Source organism: Fulmarus glacialis, unplaced genomic scaffold (assembly GCF_000690835.1).
Source record: "Fulmarus glacialis isolate BGI_N327 unplaced genomic scaffold, ASM69083v1 scaffold42348, whole genome shotgun sequence".
Taxonomy (NCBI): Eukaryota; Metazoa; Chordata; class Aves; order Procellariiformes; family Procellariidae; genus Fulmarus; species Fulmarus glacialis.
The window spans coordinates 1-22,096 of record NW_009227091.1 but is presented as its reverse complement, the minus strand read 5'-3'; the positions used below and the strand labels follow the sequence as shown (position 1 = coordinate 22,096).

Genomic DNA, 22,096 nt, shown 5'->3' with positions numbered 1-22,096 from the left:
TCCTGAAGCTTGAAACCTGTCCCATATATTACCAAGATTTTGGCTGCCTACGTTTTTTGATATAGCAGTTGATTTCACGCTTTTGGAATATCCCTGCAAACGGAATAGGTGAAACATCTTAAAACTATTCCACATAGTGTAGCAAGATATGTATTCTGGGCTTGAAACAAAGCAGCTATAAAACCATAAGCCTTGTGAGAACTTTGTATTTCCAACAACTTAGTTATGTGGCATATGCATTTTTTTAAAAATCTGGGTAGATTAACTTAAATTCATAGGAACAGGGAGAAGTGGGAATCTGTTAATAGAATCAGTTAACATTTGTCTGCTAGGTCAAAATTGTAGTGATGGATCATAGACAAGACTAGAATTAGCAGATTTTTAATGTTCTGTAGCCCTTAATTTTATTTTGAACTGCACTGAACATATTTGATGACAGTGGTTTCTCTTAAAAAATATCTACAGCCTAATGCTTGAAAAAAAAAAATTTAAAGATATATTCAAGTCTTCATAAAAATGATGAAGCTTTTGGCTTTCCATTTCCATTATATCTTGCAGAATGATACAGTATTTGTTTGTAACTTAATACAAAAACCCTAAGATTTATTTACAGATGAATAAATTAAAATCAAGAAATGCAATATTGATCTTTACAATAGGAAATATGTGCAAATATAGTAACTACATTTTGTTTTCTTTACAGAAACCATAGCCCATTAATGAGTTTTGGAGCCAGTTTTGTCAGTTTTTTGGTGAGTAGATGGGAGCGGGAAGTATACATCTCTTCTCTTGTGGTTAATGTTTGTATGTGCATGTGTGTGTTCATAATGGTGGATACTCTAATTTGTTTCTTTTTATGAGACTTAATTTTTTCAAAGTTTTAGATTAGGTGTAGCTAGAAAATAAGTCATTATGTTATATAAAACTTGTTTACTCGTGGTTTAAATAGGAAGTAAAGGTTCTGTGATTCAGCTACTCAAATGTATGAGATATTTATGTGTTCCATTAAAAAAGCCATAATGAAACCCTCTCTTAAATGAGCAGTAGAGGTATTATTAAAATAATACTCGTAAATGCCATTTTCCTGATAGCTTTTGCTATTGAAAATTTCTCTGTCCATGCTGCTGGATGAAAGTTGTTAATTTGATCCATTCACATTGCTTCCTTTTTGAATATATGAGAACTGAGAATATTGACTGATTAAAGAGTCGTAATGAGCACGTTAGGTCTGTTAAATGCTTTTCTTCATTTTTTAATGTATTAAAAATGAGAATATCTTATATAAAAACTGAGCAGGTGTATTAGAAAATGTTTGGATCTTGTTTTTTAGACTGTCCTTACTCTGACTTTGCTGCTTAATCTTAGATTGCACCAGAAATTATCTATGGTAATACTCTTTTTAAAGACAGAATTTATTATAATATGCCAGAAATAAATAAGTTGTAAATGAAATTAATTTGAATTCTCTCTAATGTCTGTACACTATGCAGTATGGAAAAATATATTGGTTAGGAAACCTCCTAGGGCATATGCTTGCTTTTAAGTCAATGGAGAGGAGAAAGGAAAGAGGGAGAATCTCTCAGGCTTGCTTATCTGAATTGATGTGCTGAACCAGTGTAACATCACAGAGCAGCATCAGTGGATCTTGATAATACCTTGCTTAGCTACTGTTCTAAACATAGCAGCAGCACTTCATGTGCCTGTGTCATTCAGAGCTTTCGTTTAATAAAGCATCAAGAAAAGAAGTTGCTTGTGCTGAAATTCTTTCGAAATTGGTTTAGCAGTAGTTGGAGTCGGATGCATTTTTTTTCTTCCTACATCTGTAGGAATTGTGGTTATTATTTTGAAAAATGCGATAGCTGTTACTTGTTACTAACTTTGGAGGCCTGCTATTTATGTGGATGTATTATGAAAAAGCAGTATCTGCACAGATGCAAATCGTGCCTTACATAACAATAACTGAAAATTAATTTATATGAATTTTTCTTCTGCTTAATGCAATGTGGCAGCGCATTCAGTTTGTCTGCATATGAAGTCAAACAAGGGGTTTGTTTGTTAAGACAAGGGCTTAGGACTTAGTATGTTCTGATTTGTTTTGAAATTTTGGTAAAGCACACTCAAATCTCTAGTTTGGTGTTTCTGTGTAGAAGTATGTGTACTCGTGTGTGTATTAATACGTTTTTTAAAAAAAGTAAGTTTTATTGTCAAGTTTTCATAAAAACTTTTACTATCTTACAGCTTTTGTAGAGATAAAAATATTTGTGATTTTTATCATTCAAATCTGTTTGGTTTTTGGTAGAATGCTATGATGACATTTGAAGAAGAGAAAATGCAGCTGGCATGTGATGACTTAAAGGCTACAGAGAAACTTTGTGAAAGTGAAGAAGCTGGAGTCATAGAAACAATCAAGAATAAAATTAAGAAGAATGTAAGAACATTATTTGTAAAATATGGAATTGTGTATCGGATAAATATTTCTGGAAACTTCCTTTCTGTCCTATTTGTATTTTGAATAGATGGTTTTTGATATGTGAAGAGCAGTTGAGATTAATAGTAAATTTAGAAATTAAGTCAAATATTTTGCTTGGATTTCCTAAGTATCATAAAATACTCAGAGTCAGGTAGTTCCTCTTCTAAAACAGCAGGTTGCGTTGATGTTGGTAATTATTTTCCTAACCTTTTCTTAACCTCAAATTAGTGACCTACTAAAATTATTTCAGGAAGCTTGTGGCCTGCCTAATTCAGGCTAACTTTAATTCATATATGCTCTAGTAATGTTCAAAAACATGTGACGTTGAGGCTGCTTAGTGCTGTGTGCCAGACATATTCCTAGGGAATTTTCCATCCTTTTTTAGATTTTTCATTCTAAATAATGAAAGAAGAATAAAGCACGCAGATTGAGAACTAGTTAAAGTTGTAGTATAGAGATGTCCAGTGAGTGGCCTGCTAGTGTGATGTAGCAGATCTACAGCAGAAAAAGAAGCCATTTCTCTTCAATATTTAGTTTACTTGATAAATATTTAGTTAAATATTTTACTTCAATATTTAGTTTACTTCAGTATTGAACCTGACATACTTAACTCTCTGCTCCTAAGAGGCACTGTTTTCCCTGCCACTTGTCATATACCCCTTTCTGTGCTCTTCCTATCTAACATCTTTTAGTTGTGTGTCTGATGCATTTAGTAATAATTAAATGAAATTTAAATCTGTTCTGAATATTCATAGACTCTTAAGAAAAATAGCTGAATCCAAATATGTAAGGTTTCCCTGTTTATGAAATAGGAACTTGCTTGATGAGCTATCAAAGACCTTTTAGCATAGTTTTGCACTTCAAAATGCTGTGTTAATTTAGTAGCAATACTACCACTTGCAGTTAATTTTGGATTTTTTAATTCCTGAGGTTTAAACTAGTATTCTGTATTATCTTTGTTAACATTTTTCTGTGCTCTGTGTTTGTATGTTCCAAACAGGTTGATGGACGAAAATCCACTCTATCCATGATAGATCGTCTGCAAAGACAAATAATTGTAGCAGACTGTCAAGTCTACTTGGCTGTGCTCTCATTTGTAAAACAAGAGTTATCAGGTGTGCTGTGGCTTTAATGTTTAGATATATTTTTTGCATGATAACTTTTTAATAAAGCTTAATCATAAAGTGGCAAGGTGACTACCAGTAAAGGTGATTGTTTTGTAAGAAAGAGCACAGTTCCGTTTGAAACATTCCAAGATTGGTGCACTTGCAGAGGTATTGTGTAGGTAGTAGATCATAAAATAAGATGAGTTGGATTGCTACAGATTACAGCCTTCAGCTCTTTTCATACCGATAATCATATTCAACTGATTCTCCTTCGATAGGTTGGAATCCTTTGCATGTTCCCATAGAGGCATTTGAGGAGTTGGTATGAAGATGGGTAGCATGTGTGTGCTTTGTGTGGCCTGCAAGATAGAAGAGGCTATAAGTCCAGGCCACTGGGAAAATCCTTATGTCCCACATGCATTATGTTCATGACAACTCAGGGAGATGACAAACTACCAGTGAAAGTAATTTTAAATGAAGTGTGTGGAAGATGGAACTGCTAAATCAGTTTTTGTTCTCTGGCCACCAAAATGCATCCTTGCATGCCAAAGAGGTTAATTCTGTTGTGTCGAGTAGAAAGCTCCTCGTCTCAGCTGCAAAGCTGTTTCTAATGTTCTCTTGCATTCCTGGATCTCTTGCATAATCTTAAAACATGCCTTTGTCTAGGAGTTTATAGAAAATGTGGTCAAGGCCATATACAAAGTGAGTGTATTCCCAGGTTCTTACCAAATCAATGAAGACCAAGAGATGGCAGTCAGACCAGATTGTCAGTTAAAACCCTGCTGATCAGCTGAAAGGAATCAGGGAAATAACATTCAGATTATTTAAAATAATACTAAGATCTTCAGTCAAGGACATAATGCTTTCTGTGATGTGCAGACTTGGTTTCTTCCAAGTGATGACATCAAGAATGTGGTTGGTTCTAGCTGGCAGAAATTCGGGGGGTATTTCTGTCTGCTGTGTGTGTAGTGCTGCAGAAAGGTTTTCTTAACTATTTTTGATGCAGTTCTGGGTTTTCGTTTTGGGGGGGGGGTCCCCCCTCTTGAAGCTTTTTTCTTATTTCAGTATGTATTCTGCAGCTGCATAACTGGGTTGGATGCTGTAACTGAGGGTGGTGTCTGTTCCCTTTCTTTCTTGTCTGCTGCTCAGAGAACTGAAGTGGGTAGCAGAGTACTGCAGAACATACAGTATATGTGGGTTACTCTACTGAGTAAAAAATACACCTGAAATTTAGTTAAAATTCTGAGCAGTTAAATGCTACCTCAGCGACTGCTAGTTACTGCCATTGCTGAACTGTTGGATCCATTATTTCAGTTTTTTGAGTATATTAACTTTCTGATTATGTATAAACATCTTTTGTTTTTATCATTTTTCTGTACAGAAATAGCAACCAGATTATTGAAATGATTGTAATTTAAAAAAAAAATTCATTCTTTAGAGGCAGATAAATATTTCTCATCAGTGGATGGGTAAAAAATTTCTTGTGTTTTTCTTCCTGGAACAGTTTGACAAGAAGCATATGATGACATGCAAGCTGCTTTCTCATATGCCTAACACATTTTAGATTTTCCTTTCCACCCACATGGATGTATTAGAAATACATCATAAAGTTAGTAACACAGCAACTTATATTAGCTTCCGACAGCAATATTGAACTACTTTTTCTTGATATTACCCAGTCATGGGTCTGACTACTTTCAGAAGTTCATACTGGGAAATCAGCTCAGTGATTGGGCTAGATTTAATTTTTATGTTTAAAAAGTCAGAAATTCATTATTTTCATTTGTTAGATTGTTTTATCTTAGGATAGCAAATCTATTAGGGTTATGCTGTGTTAGTGAACTGTTCATGACAGCACAGTAATGGAAGTAAAGTCTAAAACTGTACTTTTTTTTTTCCATATCATATCCTTTCCATTTGATGCACACATCAGGACGCAGTAGTTAGCAGTAGTTAGCTATTAGCAGAAACACTATCTGTAGGACAAGTAAAATGTGGGTGTTTCCTTATTATTTGCCTGCTGCATTGCTATGCATAGTTGTATGAGTGTTTGTCCTGTGGTGAACCACGTAACTTTTAAAACATTTTGTGCAGCCAAAAAGTGACCTAATTGCTTAAGTAACATTAGTGTTGTAACGCAGCTGAATCATGGCAGGGGTTTACATTTTATATTATAACACTTTAATATGGAACTCAAGATAGAGGATTAGTTTTTTTAATACTTTAAGTTCATGTTGACAGAACACTTCTGTCACAACTGAGAATACAAATTTTGCAGTCTTTCTCAGTGCGATTTCTTAAGACTATCAAACTAGCTTCATCCCCTCTTCATACAACAAGAATCCACAAAGTAGTCTAGTCCATGATGATACTTCTCTAGAAATTTTTTTTTGTAATTGGAAGGATTTTGTCAAAGATGTCAAAGGCTTATAGAGAGTGGTTTGGTATTAATAGCATTTTCCTTTTCTTTGACACACTGCACCTGTTATGATCTAATTCTGGCATCAGTTATAACACTGATACCTGCAAATTTGGTGTAATCTGTATAGAACACTGCTGCTATAACCATGCTTTGATTTTTCTCTCATTTTTAGTTAACTCCTTTGTCACTGCAGTTCCTAATTCTCAGGGCTCTATCACAGACAAAATGCAGGTGTCTGCTGTAACAATTAACGTTTACAAGTGTATTCTGTGTTTGTTTTCTATTTACCATTTATTGTTATTCAGGGGTGTGCTATAGCCAAGATGAATGCAGTGTAAATAGGCAAATCAGACGTCTTCATCTTTTGGTGTCATGCCCTTCTTTACCCTCCTGTAATGAGACTGGGAATTCTCTCATTCGCAACTGAGAATGCTCAAGACCAGACTTTTAGGGAAATTTAGGTACCCAGCTTGCATTTGAAATTGAGGAAGTTAGGCAACTGAAAAATGTTTTAAAGACATAACATTTATGCATTCTTTTTTTTTTTTTTTTTTTTTTCTTAATTGTAAGGCACTGTATTCATATGGGGGGCAGGGAAATGATGGTGTTGAAAATCTTATTGTCTAACCCAAAGGAAGAGATTTTCTTAGTATTTTCCCATCAACTGTCTTTTAACATCATTTGGGCTTAAGAGGTGTAATCTCTGAGCTTTGCTGCTCTCTGTTTGCCAGGCAGCCATTTCATCTCCACTCTATAGTGGAGAAGAAGCCAGCATTAAGTTCTTTGATTTCTCTATTTCTTTCTGACAGTTGCATTGCTACATAGCTGAAGGGAAGTCCCTTTGTATTGCATGCTGGTTTAAAGTCTCTGGTTGAAAAGCACTTAAGTTTGTAGTGCCCAGTATGAAAGACTGCTTCAAGATGGCAGTAGTGATTACAAAATCCTTTATACAATACGTTAATGCAAATAGAGAGAGCATCCTAGGATTTGTGAAATAGCATTTACTACTTACTGTGTTCCACTTCTGAAATATGTCCTTGAAATACTTTTTTCCTTGATTTTTAGCATACATAAAAGGTGGGTGGATACTCCGAAAAGCCTGGAAAATTTACAATAAGTGCTATACGGACATTAATACACTTCAGGAAATATATCAGAAGAAAACAACTCAGGAATCCTTGACTTCTGATGCTGCAAATGATAATCATGTTGCTGCAGAAGGTGTAACGGAGGATTCGCTAAACAGACTGAAAGGTGCTGTTAGCTTTGGATATGGACTTTTTCATCTTTGCATATCCATGGTGCCCCCAAACCTGCTCAAAATCATCAACCTGCTGGGTTTTCCTGGAGACCGCCTACAGGGGCTTTCTTCACTGATGTATGCAAGTGAAAGTAAGGACATGAAGGCCCCTTTAGCTACGTGAGTAGCTATATTGAAATGCTTTGGTAGATAACTTAGTACTGAAAGTAAGTAAATGGAAAAAAGTCAAAACCAAAAAGTCATGTTGCTTTAAAGGAAACAACAGCAGGTAAAATAAACTTGTAGTTTGTTGTTTAACATGCCATGTTTAGTAAATTCATCACTTGCTAGTGTATGAGATCTCTCTGCTGTTATTTACACGTATTTGGGGTTTGTGCCAGTATTTTGCTGTGTTCTTCAGTACCTGCTATTCTAATGTCTAGTAATTTATATGCGAGCAGAGTAAATAAAAGCACCCCCTGAAGGCTGAGTGAATTTACCTGAGTTATATTCTCCGCTATGGAGAGCATACTATTTTTATGAGTTATTGATCTCACTTAGCTATTTATCCTTACTATTAGCCAAAGATCTTTTCCAGTTTATTTTTAATTTTAGCATCTGAGTAACATGGGATGTTCCCTTACAACGTTTTTAGTCTTTTTAGAGTAGTATTTTTTGTGTACTCTTTTTCCCAAGCCTTCATACTGCATTCAGGTCTTTTTATCAGGTGAAGGGTTAGCCAGACCTAATTTAAACTGCCCTCATAAATGGGTTTATTTCTCCATTATCTCCAAATTAATGCTTTTATTACTGGACCTACTGCAGGTACCATCAGATGTCACTTTTGAAACATTGACAGCAGAGCTAAAGTCTCTTCTGCTTGAGGAGAAGAATTGGGTTTCTGATTGGTTAAGAAAGCTTAAGATTAAATGTTTCTGTTGATTTGTTCTTTCTCCTTTCTGGGGAAGAAAAATGGTGTTTTGGGGGGTGTTTCCTCCTTCAGATGGTCTTGGAAATCTTTGTGCTCTGTCCTTGTTTCCAGGAGCGATGTAGGTCATGTAGATGTCTGCCCTTCTGAACACCGGATGTATTTCTGTTTGACATTGATTTTAAGTGTGTCTGTTGATGTGTGTTTATTTTGTTGTTGATTTTGTTTGTGGGTGGTTTTTTTTTTTCTTTCCCCCCCCTCTAATGAACAATTCGTTTTTAAAGTTTTCCTGCGGGTTTTTCTTTTTTAAAATCTATGGAGTTCTAAAGGCTCAACTGCTTTGATGATATGAGCTTGATTGTTACTTTACCTTTGGGTAATGTGCACTGAATTGTATGTTCAGGTGCAGTTTAGGAGTGCATTGATGTATGGCAATACTATTGTGTCTGTTTTAAAGCCAGGTTGATTCATAGCTTTCTTTGTCTTTCAGAATCATTTAAAAATTTGCCTGTGTAGAATGTTATCCTTAAATTTCTGTTTATGAGCTGTAATCCTTTTTACTCTTATGTTTCTTTTAGATTAGCTCTGTTGTGGTACCACACAGTTGTTCGTCCCTTTTTTGCCCTTGATGGCAGTGATAACAAGGCAGGATTGAAAGATGCAAAAGAAATTCTTGCGAAAAAAGAATCTGCTTATCCAAATTCTTCTCTGTTCATGTTCTTCAAGGGAAGGATACAACGATTAGAGGTATTGCATGTTTTCTTCCTTTTGACTGATTTCTCCTTCCCACCCTTTGTTATTTTATGTTTTTCTGATGTGAATGAACTGTGCAAGCTTCAGCAAATTGTGACTCAAGATATAGATACATGGAAAGATAAGTAAGAAGAAAGTATTAACTCCTTCCTAGTTTCAAGTTCACATGCCAAACCTGCTCTTCCACTACTTCTATCTGAATTAATGACACTTTGAAATTCTTTTTCAGCTACTTGATACATTTGTAGCTCAATGCTAAAAGGAAGTGCTTTTGGTCACTCATGAGTTTCTTGTGGTATAAATAGCTATTTCAGTTTTGCTTGTCAAGCTAAAATCTGAGTATTATCTGCTGAGTACATAGCATTTATCTTCCCCTTTTCATTTTAGGCATTGTTCATATACAGCTAATTCTCTGCAGTAATTTCCCTCAAATAACTGTTTTTGCTTTTAAGTGGTCAAACCAGGACGTTTTCTGTTGCTAAGGGTGAGCTCTAACCCAGGCAGAAACGTATTCACTGAAAATGTTTGTGAATGCTGTTGCAGAGTATTATTCAAACACTGCAGCAGCCTCGTGGTGTTTGGCTGAGTTATTCTTTAAGAATCTGTGATAATACAAGATGGTGGTGAGTACTTTAAACTACTCAACTCCTAGCTGCTGCTTTTATCACACCAGAATATTTCCAGAGCGATTATATTAACAAGAAAGCCCAACACAGAAGCACAAGCCTAGAATGTTCAAACCCTTCATTGCAACATCATAATTACAAGAGCTAATCCAGATCTTAATATTGGTGGTCCTTCTTTGCTAGGGTTTGCAGTTAACTCTCTCAAATACAGCTTAGTATTTTGAGGGAGGTGGCAACAGTAACAGAACAGAGGGGCAGGATTCAGTGGCCTATCAGATTTCTCAGGCATATTCTTGCATGGGACTTGGATGTTGTTTTTCTTTTTTTGCTGTCTTTCTGAAAGCAACAATGCATTTGGGGAATTACACTGTCATAGGCAAGCTGTCAGTCTTTGGGAAATATTGCTGTTTTCTGAGTGGGAAAGATTTTAATGGTTTTTGTTCAATTATATGCATATTCCATTCTTATAGTAAAAATCAAATTTGTTAGGAACAGCTACACAATGAATGCAAGTGCAGTTAAAAATGTAGATATGTTGATTGCCAGAGTATGACTTGGTATTTGGAACTTTTTTTTTCATGTTTAGTGTAATGAGGAATACAATTCAACTGATTCTTCTGACTGTTAGGGCAAGCTAGGGCAAAATTGTAAACATAAATTGTCAATAAACTACCTATGTGTTTCTATGTGTAAATACAGAGGATAAGTTTGGGATAAGTGTCAGTTTTGTGTAGTCGGTCCCTTTCTGGAGTACCGTTATGTTTCGAAGCAGAGTTCTTTACATGTTATCTTAGAGTATTTGTGCCTTAAATGATGCGGTATATAGACACTGAAGTTTAGCTCCAAGTGAAATAGTTTGTGCAAGAAACAGCGTGGCCATGTTAACGAAGTTAGTTAGCTTAGGCAGGCAGAATGCTGTGCATTGTGCTATGCAGCCATACCATTAGTCAGCAGAAAGCTTATTGGTTGCTAACAGGAGTTAAAATGTCCCTTTGCTATTCATGTATTTGTTTGCATGAGAGCTTTTCCATTCAGCAGCTTCTTCCCCCACACCCCCATCATTGCTTTGTTGTAAGTGGTACAGTATCACTGAGGCTTTGCTGCGTATAAATGTTTTGGTTAAATGTCTTGAGCTCTTCTGTAGACTCTGTTAGGAATTTACAAGCTTAATTTGCTCAAACGTTGTTGACATAATAGTGAAGGCAGATATGTGACTGGTGGCAATGGCATGGGGAGCTGCACTGGATTTCTGCACAATACACTTGTGGTTACATGTGTCTCAAATCCGGGCATTGGTCTTACAGCATCCATTGTACATTCTGAACCACAAGTGCACATATACTCTTAGATTACAAACTAATACGCTGAGTCGTAATTTCTGCCTCATCTCCAAGGCGGGTGAGGAGAGCTCCTGCAAAGCCTGGGAAGTGCTTATATGGCCTTCCTTGAAGTTGTTAATACACAGGTAGGTTTAAATTCTTTCCACCAGGCATGGTAATATTATTTTCAGATGGTTTACTGAAATTGAGAGCTCCTGCAAAGCCTGGGAAGTGCTTATATGGCCTTCCCTGAAGTTGTTAATACACAGGTAGGTTTAAATTCTTTCCACCAGGTAGTATTATTTTCAGATGGTTTCCTGAAATTGGGAAGTCTGTGCTTTAACCGGTATGCACTTAAAAGTATACCTTGAGCTGAAGCTTATGTATTTTATAGTCTTTAACATCTATCATCTTTTAACAGTGCTGAGATAAAATTTAATTGTACATAGATGAAAGGCAGCTTAGATGTTGTTATACAGAAGAGCTTGTTTTTTTCTGGAAGTACAGATCAGTAATGGTCATTGTAGGCTTTGTATTAGAACCTACTAGCACTCAGTCCATCGGATTTTTGTATAGCCTTTGATCCTGCATACGTTTTATGTAACTTTCAGATGATGGTATATTCAGCTTCTCTTAGTAAGTCTGCATACGTCTATATATCTGTATGTGTGTGTTTTTTCTTTTCTGTGGAGAAAAGAAATGGTAAGGAGCATAGTTCAGCCATGGGACACCTGGAGGCAGGGAAATTGTTCAAAAGGCAGAAGCAGTAATGCAAGACTGGACAGTAAGACACAAATCTGACAAAGGAGAAAATTGCCAAGGAAGGCAGTCGAGAAGAAAGGAAGATTTCACAGTGACAGTGCCATGAAAGACAAATGAAGAGCCTGTGACTGTATAATGCTTTGTGCGCCAGAAAGCATGTATGAATATTAGTAAATAAAAGCCCTAACAGACTTTGGTTTTCTAAGTAGCAGCCTTACAGGTACTATAAATGTGGACCAAATTATCTTTCAACTTTTTTCCCAGATTCACATTTTTGAGAAATGAAGTCTGAAAGCGTTGGAGACTATTGAAATGAATAAGTTAAGGGAAAGGAGAGGAGAAGGATCTGGGAAAGCTGGAATGAAAGTGCACTAGAAAGTTAAAGGTTGCACTGGTAGGCTGATCAAATGTCTCTTTTTTTCAAAGAGTAGGTTAAGAGACTGCATATTAAAAGTAGCATTTTTCTTGACTTTTACATAATTCACTTAGGCTGTTTTTATGGACATAACTATTGCTGTGCTTGACTTGTGATTGTATGTATTCCAGCCTCACAAGTATTTCTTTGTGAATGTTTGACTATTTCTGTCTTTGAAATACTTTCCACTAAAGCTGATAATGATGTTTCATGTAAGCTTAAGCTACTAAAAACAACTGAGAATAATGTTTTATACTTGTGCCTAAAGGGTACTGAAAAATGTAATTAGTATAATAGCTGCTGAAAGCCACTGGTCTGAAATCCAGAGTTTCCAGCTATACCCTTAGGCCTTTCCTATTACTGTGAAAATAAAAATATTGCCATCCATTTGCTAAATGTGTGTTGTCTAATATTATAATTATGTTAATAAATACCAATTTACTTTTGAAACTGTAACTTAGACTATTCAAGTGTGGTATTGTGGCCCATAGTGAAAGATGGGCGTGGTGGTGGTATGGGAGAGGGCAGAGTAAAAGGTAGTGTTCTGAATCTTACGTATTTCTGCTTTTTAGCTTGCAATTTTTCTTTCTCTTCCCTCCCCTCCCCCCCCCAATCAGCAACACTTTTTAAAAAATCTCCATCTGCTTTTTTAAATAGTACAAATCACCCCACTCAGAAGTAGTTAAATAGATTGATAGCTTCATGTGGAGAGTGGTAAGGATATAAAGCAAAAATAGTGTTTGACAAAATTGTGGACTGGGCAAGATTGCTTTTCTTTGACTGGGGACAGACTCCAGTTGTGTATATATAAACAACAAGAAATCTCTGGGGCCAGGACAAAAAAACTCGGGTTCGGAGGCTTGATCTGTAGAGTTCAGTTGGTATAGGTGCATTTTAAGAGGCTGAAGGAAAAAGTACCAAATACTCCAGTTGATGGGCAAAACACCAGTGGGACATTCAGGTGTGCTACAGTGTGTTTGATGTGCAGGCCGGTGAAAATGTGCAGTGGTATTGTGGACTTGAATGTAATGCTGACAAGTACTCTTGCTTTTTTAGTTACCTTTTGTAGGCATCTTGGTATCAGTGGTATCATTCTTACTTAGGGGTGGGAGAGTGTGACACAGAAAAGTGGACTGAGGGCAAGAGTAATAATAAGCATTGAAAAGTGTTAAATGAATTTTCTGGAATAATGTCACAATGATGTCTAAAGAGACTTTCAGAGCTTGCATAATGTCAAGGTTTATTTTCAAGAGTTGTGCTAGCCTTTCTAGTTACTTGTTCTAGGCTATAAAATACAGAATCCTAGTTTTACTCTATTTTGATTTTGTCTAGGGAAAAATGAGGGGAGGGGGCGGTGTTAAGGAATAGAAAATACAGGCTTTGAAATTTCCATATAGTGTCCTCCGGTGTAAATTGTCTCCATTTAGATATTGTTTGCTGGTTTCCCCTTAATTATGAGCATGACTTCTTAAAAGCTTTATGAATTCATAGTGCTAATTGAGAAAGAGAGATCCTGGGAGAGGGAAAGTGCCCTGAGATTTCAGAACAACTCTGGGGGGAAATGTGTGTTGGCTTGGGAAGCTGCCTTGGCTTGGGAAGCTCTGTAGATGCTTAGTTGGTGGGTTGGGGTGTTTTTGGTTTTAATCTGAAGTCAAGAAATGTAAGATTATGGTTCTCACATTAGCTTTAATAATCCCCTTTATGGTTATGTAGTTCTGTATATTACGCATTTTATGGATTAATCTTTTTTTGTCTTTGTATTATGTCCCAGAGAGGCATGAGTGATGCCTGTTGAAGGAATTACAAGTGTGTGTGTGTGTGTTTGTTTTTAAATCTCAAGAATATCAATTTCAGGTGTCAGCCATGATGTTATACTTGCAGACTCTTGGGACTTTATAATTCTTTCTGTTTATTCTCTGAAACAGTAAACCGGTAGTAATTAATTATTTTAAGAATTAACACTAAGAGTAGAAATTCATATTTAAGCATGTTGTCACAATCCCTGGAGATGATTGAAACTTTAATTATTAAGGAATGTCTCTGAAACGTACTTACTGAGCTTGATGCTTAAGGAAAACTTAGGCAGATGTCAAAACACTTGAGAGATCGAGACAGTTAGAGAAATGATAATAGAAGATTGAATATTCAACTAACTGGACTTGTATATTACTAGGTGGTCAGTATTTCATCTGCTGCCCCAGGCTGGTGTATGGCATTGCAGACAATGATGTAATTGCCATTAGTCATTGTGTGGAATAACGTGCCCTACAAAGAACTGATTTATATTTTCAAATGTTTAGGGTTTTTAGGTTTTTAGAAGGCAAAGTATCTTCACAGAGGACTAAATATTTAGGGGTTGGGGTGGTTTGGTTTTTTTTTGCATTTTCCTCAGAAGCATTCAAAACATAAATTTACTGAACTTCTAAACTTCTTGGCACAGGTAAGGTTTTAAGCTGACATTATTTTATTTTATCTTTTCTGTAAGATGGGGCTCATAACACTTATATTCCAGGAAGTCATATTGGGGTGATGCGGCATCAGTGGAGTAATATGTAGTGGAGAGAATGTGCTGCTACAAAAGTAAACAAGGTGTACATTGCTCAGGCTCCCTGATGACTTTGAGGGCAAATAAAACTCCCCTGTCTTTCTGTGTAGTATATTCTTCTGTTATGTCAACAAACATCTTAGTCTAATCACTGTTTTATTTTCTAAGTGTACAGTGTTTATATTGGTACAGCTGTGGATCCCTTTACTGGCAGTTGTGCTGTCTTGATGCAATATATATGATTTGTGGTTAAATTGTTCCTTAGCAACTAAAACAGTTTTCCCTGATGAGACAAAGAAGGAAATCTAATAAAATCACTTTAGAGCTCTGTGTGTGTGTGTGGTCTTAAGATACAACGCTGCAGATTTTTGCAGAAATTTTTGAATTCAGTTAATGCTTGCGTAGATGACAAGTTTGCTTTTTCAAGGGTTTCTTTCACTTACATGCTTAGCCAGCAGAGACTGGCTTAAAGATTCTTCTGTTGTATAACTTACTATAATTGTATGTGAGAGTGAATATAGGAACACTATTAAAGTGGGTATAGGCTATATTGGGATATATAGTGTGTCAGTGTATAAAACTAATTAAATGTTGATTTGCATCCCTGCCTTTTGATGATTGTTACGGAAAAGTCCCATCCTACACTGGGAAAACTAGAGATTAAGGTAGTCAAAAGAACTATCATTCTAGTTCTTACAAAACTGTTAGCCTCTTTTTGCTAAGCTGTTGGTAACTAATGATTTTATCAAAATGTTTTTTTATCTCATAGACCTTTTTAGCTTCTTACATGTCATGCAGCATTTATGAATTCTCTATTAACAGTTGCTTAAAATGGTTACTGAGGGATGTGGAAAAAAGGTGAAATAATTCAAAATAAATAAAATGAAACATTAAAGATACCCTTGTTGTGCAGAAAGCTAAACTTTATTGGCAGATGCTAAAAAGATATGACTTTTAAGGGTGGAATGACTAATAAGAGTAGAAATGAGATTATTCAACAGCTTACTGCACAAAACCGATGAATTTTGCACTTAATAGCAAATAGAAGGAATACAGCCGCTGATTTTTAAGGTTGAGAGATGATCTGAACTGGCTGTAAGTTATTGGTGATCGTTATTACATTATTAAACTCCTCTACTATCCCTCTCCCCCCTTTTTTAAGTCCATAGTGTTCTACATTTCTCTCTTTAAGTGACTTTTAGAGTGCAAGTTCCTTACCGCATGTTTTAATTTTTACTGTTGCACATGGTGGAACTGATTGTTAGTACCTTGCAAGCAAACGCTTTGCGTTCTTGTCTAAAGTTTCATTTAAATATAAATCTGAGTTGCTTTGTACTAGTGATTCTTTCTTCTCTTGTCTCGTATAATTTGGCTTTTGTATTATGTTTCATATCACGAATATGAAATATATGGAAAAATCTGTTCACTATGGGAACTCTTTAAGATGCTCATTTATCGGTGTAAATAAAGGCTTTGTCATAATTTGCCCGTGCTTCCATTCAAAAGTAATCAGGTCGAGAGAGCTGGGAGGAGGGAAGCTGGCCAAAAGAATTGCAATGTGGAGCTGGTATACTGAATTAATATTAGCCCTTCTCCTTCAAACTGTTAGCTCTATGGTGGGTTTTAGCTCATCTAAAATAATCTAGAATCTGAAATGAATTTTGAGGTTTTCCTCTCAATGGGATGTTATGCCTCTTTCATCTAATCAAACCAGTGTCTGCAATCTGTAAGACACTTCAATATTTTTTTTCTTTAACCATGTAGTTATTTTTAAATACCCGTTAACAGAAATCTGAATGTTTTCCTCATCAAAATCAAATTATGCAGCAAATTTTAAATTTCAGACATCTGAATTTTTTTTTTTCTTCTTTCACTTTTGTTAGTGTCAAATCAATAGTGCCTTGACCTCATTTCATACCGCTTTGGAACTTGCAACAGACCAAAGGGAGATTCAACACGTCTGCTTATATGAAATAGGTAAGTCGGGTATGTTTATACTATAAATAGCTCACTTTCAAGTTTAGACTAGCAACTTCAATAAACAAACTAGATTATTTTTGTTAGGATTTAAAAAAAGACTTTCAAATACTGGCCTTTGTCTTGAATGGGTTATGGTAATAATCCTGTCTTCTTGTTTGGGCAAGTAGAATTCAACAGTTTTTCATAATTTTAAAGTTTTGTGCATGTGCAAGGTGATGCAAAATCAGAGAGTAGGCTATAGAATCAAGGGAAAACTGTTCACCTACAGAATATTATTTAAAATGAGAAATTAATTAATCTGATTTGTCTGTGGAACCACCATTTCTGTGCCAAAAACTAATCGGTCTAGTGAAGCTTCACAGTTTGCAGGACCTATATTTCATGTTCATTTCCTTCTATCAACAGCAATATATGCTATATGTTCTTAATTTGCATACAAGTCTTGAGAGTGGAGAAGATATGTTGCTTCAAGCTTTAAATGTGTCTCGTTAAGGGATCTTGTCACAGTGGGGAAGAATAAGGGAACAAGTAGTAGCTTTGTAAGTTTCAGCATCCTACAAAATATAGTATTTAAATAAAGGAAAAGAGAGCTTTTGGTGTCTGTATAGATTTGTTGTTATTCTGAAGTGATTTCATTGTTTTGAATGGAATCTTATAATTCAACATTTCACAGTAAATTTGAACCAGGCTTTAAATGTATGTGACTGATTTGTTTTGTTTTTAACTTTTCCAGTTACTGTTATAATTGTTAAACTAGCTCTAGTTCTCATAACAGACTATGTGTTTCAATCATGTTGATGCCAAATTTGAATTACTGTGCTTTCTCTAAAGTTAAATTAGTCTTGCTTTTAGGTTGGTGCAGCATGATAGAGATGAATTTCAAAGATGCGTTTGAATCCTTTGAAAGGCTTAAAAATGAATCTAGGTGGTCCCAGTGCTACTATGCTTATTTAACAGCAGGTGAGTATATTCAATGTGTCGGATAAGTGATAAATCAGTGATTTGATAAGGTTTTGGCACAGTTTTGTGTTGGGAAACTTACACATAGTGCCTTCCACACTGTCTGCTGCTTATGCAGCTTTATGCCAGATTGGACTTACATAATTTTGTTTGTTTATATAGTGTACACTTGCATGCATGCACATGTACATGCATGTGCGTACGTTCTCTCTCTCTCTCTTTCTCTCCTTCCAGATGTAGATACAATTATGATTGTCAGTGTAGTGACAGGTCATATACAGTGTATTGCAAAGGTCTAATTAATAAAGAAATCCTTAGGGGTTGGGTGGTATTAGTTCCTTTAATGGGTACGAAAAAGAAGTACTGACTTGTTAATGATCACAACCTGGGAGAGTTGGGATTTGCATTTTTGTCAAATCTCCAGTCTAGATCCTTTCTGGAAGTGAGTGTGTGTTTTCCTGTGACCGTATGATATCTAATCTTAATTTTTCCTGTTTCATATCCCAGTAGTGTTAACACATTTTTGTTTCTGTGTTCTTACAGTGTGTCAAGGAGCCACTGGTGATGTCAATGGTGCTCAGAATGTGTTCAAGGAAGTTCAGAAGCTTTTCAAAAGAAAAAACAATCAGATTGAACAATTTTCAGTGAAAAAGGTTTGGTTTAGCATAGGCTGACTTGTTTCAGTACAGTAATTACACTTGGTAATTTTGTTGGATTCTTTACCAGTATTTATTTTTGAAGGATTTATCTGTTTTCTGCTGTGTTGCTTCTGTAGAACTAGTGGGAAGGGTTCAGGTGGAAAAACAATAATGTCATGTATTTTAAGGACCTAGCAAAGGAAATGTGAATTAACTATTCACTTTACAACTAAAGTAATTATTAGAAACAAAAATACATGATACTGTAGTTCCTTTGCTAATTTTCCTTCTAGCTTTGCCTTTCTTACTCCTTTTTGTCTTGTCTTGTTTGTCAAAGCCTTAGTTCTTCCTGAAAGCTGGGAGTTGTCTAGGAAATATCTCCCAAATGATGATCTTGCAGATGTTACCATTTCAGCATTCAGTCAGCATGTACTTGGGATATGTGAAATACAATAAAACAAATAAGGCTGCATACAAGGAAGCTTTAATTTTGATCAATATGTAAGCCCTTAAATTAATTGAAAGATTTTGCTTTTTAGTCTTAAAGTCTTTAAGCTAAGTTACCACTGACTTTATTTTCATAAAATTGTTGGATGCTTTCATGAAATAGTTAGAATTACTGTTTGTGATATATTGTTTGTGAACATTATGTTCCCTATAAAAGGACAGGTGACAGATCTCCCTTCCCTCTTTCTCCCCACTTTGCAGGCAGATAGATTTAGAAAACAAATGCCGACCAAAGAGCTCTGTGTCCTGGCATCCATTGAAGTGTTATACTTATGGAAAGCCCTTCCAAACTGTTCCCTCTCAAACTTACAGCATATGAGCCAAGGTATAATATGGTTCCTTGATGTATTTATTTACTTTTTTAAATGAGGTGTATAATTTTCTGCTGTTGTGTGGAGTAGCTGATTGTTGTAGCATGAAAATTTAAACCTGTGTGCATATGTCATAGCAAAACACTTTGGGTAACAAAAGAATAATGACCCATTAAGATTCAGCTTAATGGTTCATTTTTATCATTTTTATAGGTTTTTGGGCGAAGTTTAACTGCCTGCTGCATATAGTTGTTTTTTAATCAGTTGTGTTTGCCCATTGTTTAAAATGAAACAAGAGCATGTTGTTGTTCAAAGTCACTAAGCAAATTTTAACTCATTTAAACCTTGCTACAAAATAAAAACATAAAACTACAAATTCATTTCTGCATGTGAGTTTTCTTCTAAGAGGAAATATGTAGCTTGTGAGGTCATCTATGACATGATAAGGGTTCTGTTTGTCTTGGCTGCTGGGACCATCTTAGTGGTGAAAGGAGCGTTTTATAGTTGCCTCTTAGTCTCTGGATATCTTTGGATGTCTGTCACATGAAGCTTATGGTAGCAGTGTTTATCATGAAGTTTTCAGTATTCCTCCCTTTGTCCAGCGATCAGTCTTTTTTGCATTCTGCAAACAGTTTCAAGTTATTACCTGCTCATTTAGAAAATAAAACAAAAAATGTCTGCCACCGAGATACTTCCTTTTTTCTGTAAATGTGAAATTTTGGGGATTGTACACAATTTTTATGTTAAGCTAGAAAACTAGCAGTCTTTAAGTTGGGAGTCAGGATTAGTTGTGGGGTTTTGTTCTGTTTTTAATTTAAGATGATTTGTCCATTTAAATTGCATGATGGCAGTGGGTTACATGCAGATCCCTAGTTTTCTAATCCCAAAGATAATGGTGAAGTCTTTAAAATTAGGTTTACTTATGTAAAAATAAATTTCAGGATTTTTTTGTCTGTCCTTTGCCTTCAGAACAATCAGCTTTAGAGGTTGTAAAGAGTATGTATTTCTCTCCCGCACACTGAGAAGCAGCATAGATCTTCCTTGAATAAGCTTCTAGCCAGTGGTTCATGTTTTAATTGAAATAGCAGTATAGATTAAAATTCAGAGATATGCTTCATGTAAGTATGACACTGACAGATGTGTCTGCATCAGCGATCTCTGGTTGAAGATTTTCTGCACAGTGAGAGTGCTATTGCTGCGCCTTATGTGTATTGCAAGAATGATGAGATGACACGGGATTTTTTTTTTTTTATTTGCTTCCTCTTCTGTTGAACAATTGGAGCGTAATTTGCTGGGGCGAGTTTCCAGGCTTTTCCTCAGGGCTAGAAGTTGATTTAAAAATAAAGGAATTAATTTGTATCCACATGTATCTCTAAGTAAAATGCCAAGTAATTTGAGACTTGCAATACAAGCAAGAGTTGACAGCCTTGTGTATTGTGTAATGTCCAAATACTTCATGCAGCCAACTCTTAGTTATTCGTAAGTGGCTTATTTGGGTTGTGGATTAACTGTGTTGTGAATGCAGAGCTAGTTAAGATCTGGCAGGGTTTATGAGATGAGGCAGAATGTGAAGTTAAAGAGGAGCTCTATTGCTCCAGGCACAGCAGTTCAGCTCCTTCTGAAGGGATGAAAAGCCCTGCAGGCCTCCCTGTGTCCCAGCCTTTCTGGAATCGATAGTGCAGACAAGTGCAAATGGCTCTTCGTGAAACTGGCCTTGATTTAACAGAGCTGATGCTAATAAGCTTGATCAAAATCGAGCCTGATTCATCCAGAGACGCTTATGTGCATCATGATTAAGTTCTTTCTGGAAACAGAGCACTACTCAGCTGAGGCACAGTCTGCCCCTGGGTGGTGGACCAGCTAAGGTCTGGCAAATAAGCCTTATCCTCTCATCAGCATTGAGACTTGCGATGCCAAAATACCCTAGTCTGGGTTTTTAAGTCCAGTACAGATTTTTGTGTGTCTGTCACTTGGCTTCAGTTCAGCTTTGTCTGAACTGCTTGCCCTGTGCTCCTTGTAACTTTGGACTATGTATTTTTCTTTCAATATCTGGGACAACCCAGTGTCCCATAACACCAGAAGAAGGTGATTGTTTCTTAACTTTTAGTGGATATTTCAAAGACCGGTAGAGAAATGGATTCTCCTCTTCTAGTAAGAAGAGCACACCAACTGCCTGTGATGTCAGCCCATTAATTCCTGTTAGGAATTGTTCTCATGAGTGACAGATTGCTTGATGAGGTTCATACAAAATGGGTTGTATTTAAAAGAAACCAAACTACTTTGTTTATATTAATGTTACTAGCATCTCCTTTTTCTGGTTAAATTTAATCATCAGTCTAAAAGTCACCGTAGACCACAATTCTTTCTAAGGAAGGATTTCAATCCATCTTGTTTGTTTACTGAAATCTTTCCGTTAAGCTTGTCAGGATGTTGATGATTCATCGGCTGTTGGTTTGAGGAATTTGCTTCTTGGTGCCATACACAAATGCTTAGGAAATTCTGAAGATGCTGTTCAGGTAAGTTGTTAAATGATAATTTACACCATTAATCCTATTTTATTAGCTATTCTGTTAAACAGTAAATATTGTTGAGTAAGAGTGTTAAGCAAGCCATTAGTTGTCAGTGCTGTTGATTGTACTGTTCTGTGAATTCCAACAGAGTATGTCAGGTTGTTTTCAAATCTTATGTTCAGCATGTCCTCATTATACTGTGTTGTAAAAGTAATTGGTTATGTTGAATGAACATGGTAGCTAAAGTGGCTTGTAGGAGCAAGAGTTAAGGGAGAGCTGGTAAGAAGAATGGAAAAGTTCTTGGCTGTGCTGGATTTACTTTGTCCAACAAAAAAAATTCAACTTTAAAAAAAAAAAAAAAACACTTGAAGATTGACTGTTCAAAAGCATGGGTTTGCTGCTTCTCCTCCAGACCTATTAGATGCTGAGAGGTTTGATTATTAGCACATACCAAAGAATAATTTTGCCACTGCTCCAGGCTTTGATCTGTAGGCACAACTTTTTTTTCCTCCCCAAAATAGAATGCAATTCACATAAGCAACAAGGGAGATGATGCTGTCTTTAAATCTTTTTCCTCCTCCCCCCCCCTTTTTCCTCCTCCCCC

General features: G+C 36.0%; 1 protein-coding gene across 1 annotated transcript; it reads left to right on the top strand.

The window, feature by feature from the left end:
• Positions 1-704: 704 nt before the first annotated feature.
• On the top strand, positions 705-21,498 carry TTC39C (tetratricopeptide repeat domain 39C; the record flags this gene model as incomplete). Its single annotated transcript, XM_009583038.1, has 10 exons — positions 705-752; positions 2,300-2,428; positions 3,471-3,585; positions 7,064-7,418; positions 8,745-8,913; positions 16,470-16,563; positions 17,419-17,526; positions 18,070-18,179; positions 18,873-18,996; positions 21,401-21,498. Coding segments are annotated over exons 1-10 (1,335 nt in total), but the record flags the coding sequence as incomplete, so codon positions are not given.
• Positions 21,499-22,096: the final 598 nt, after the last annotated feature.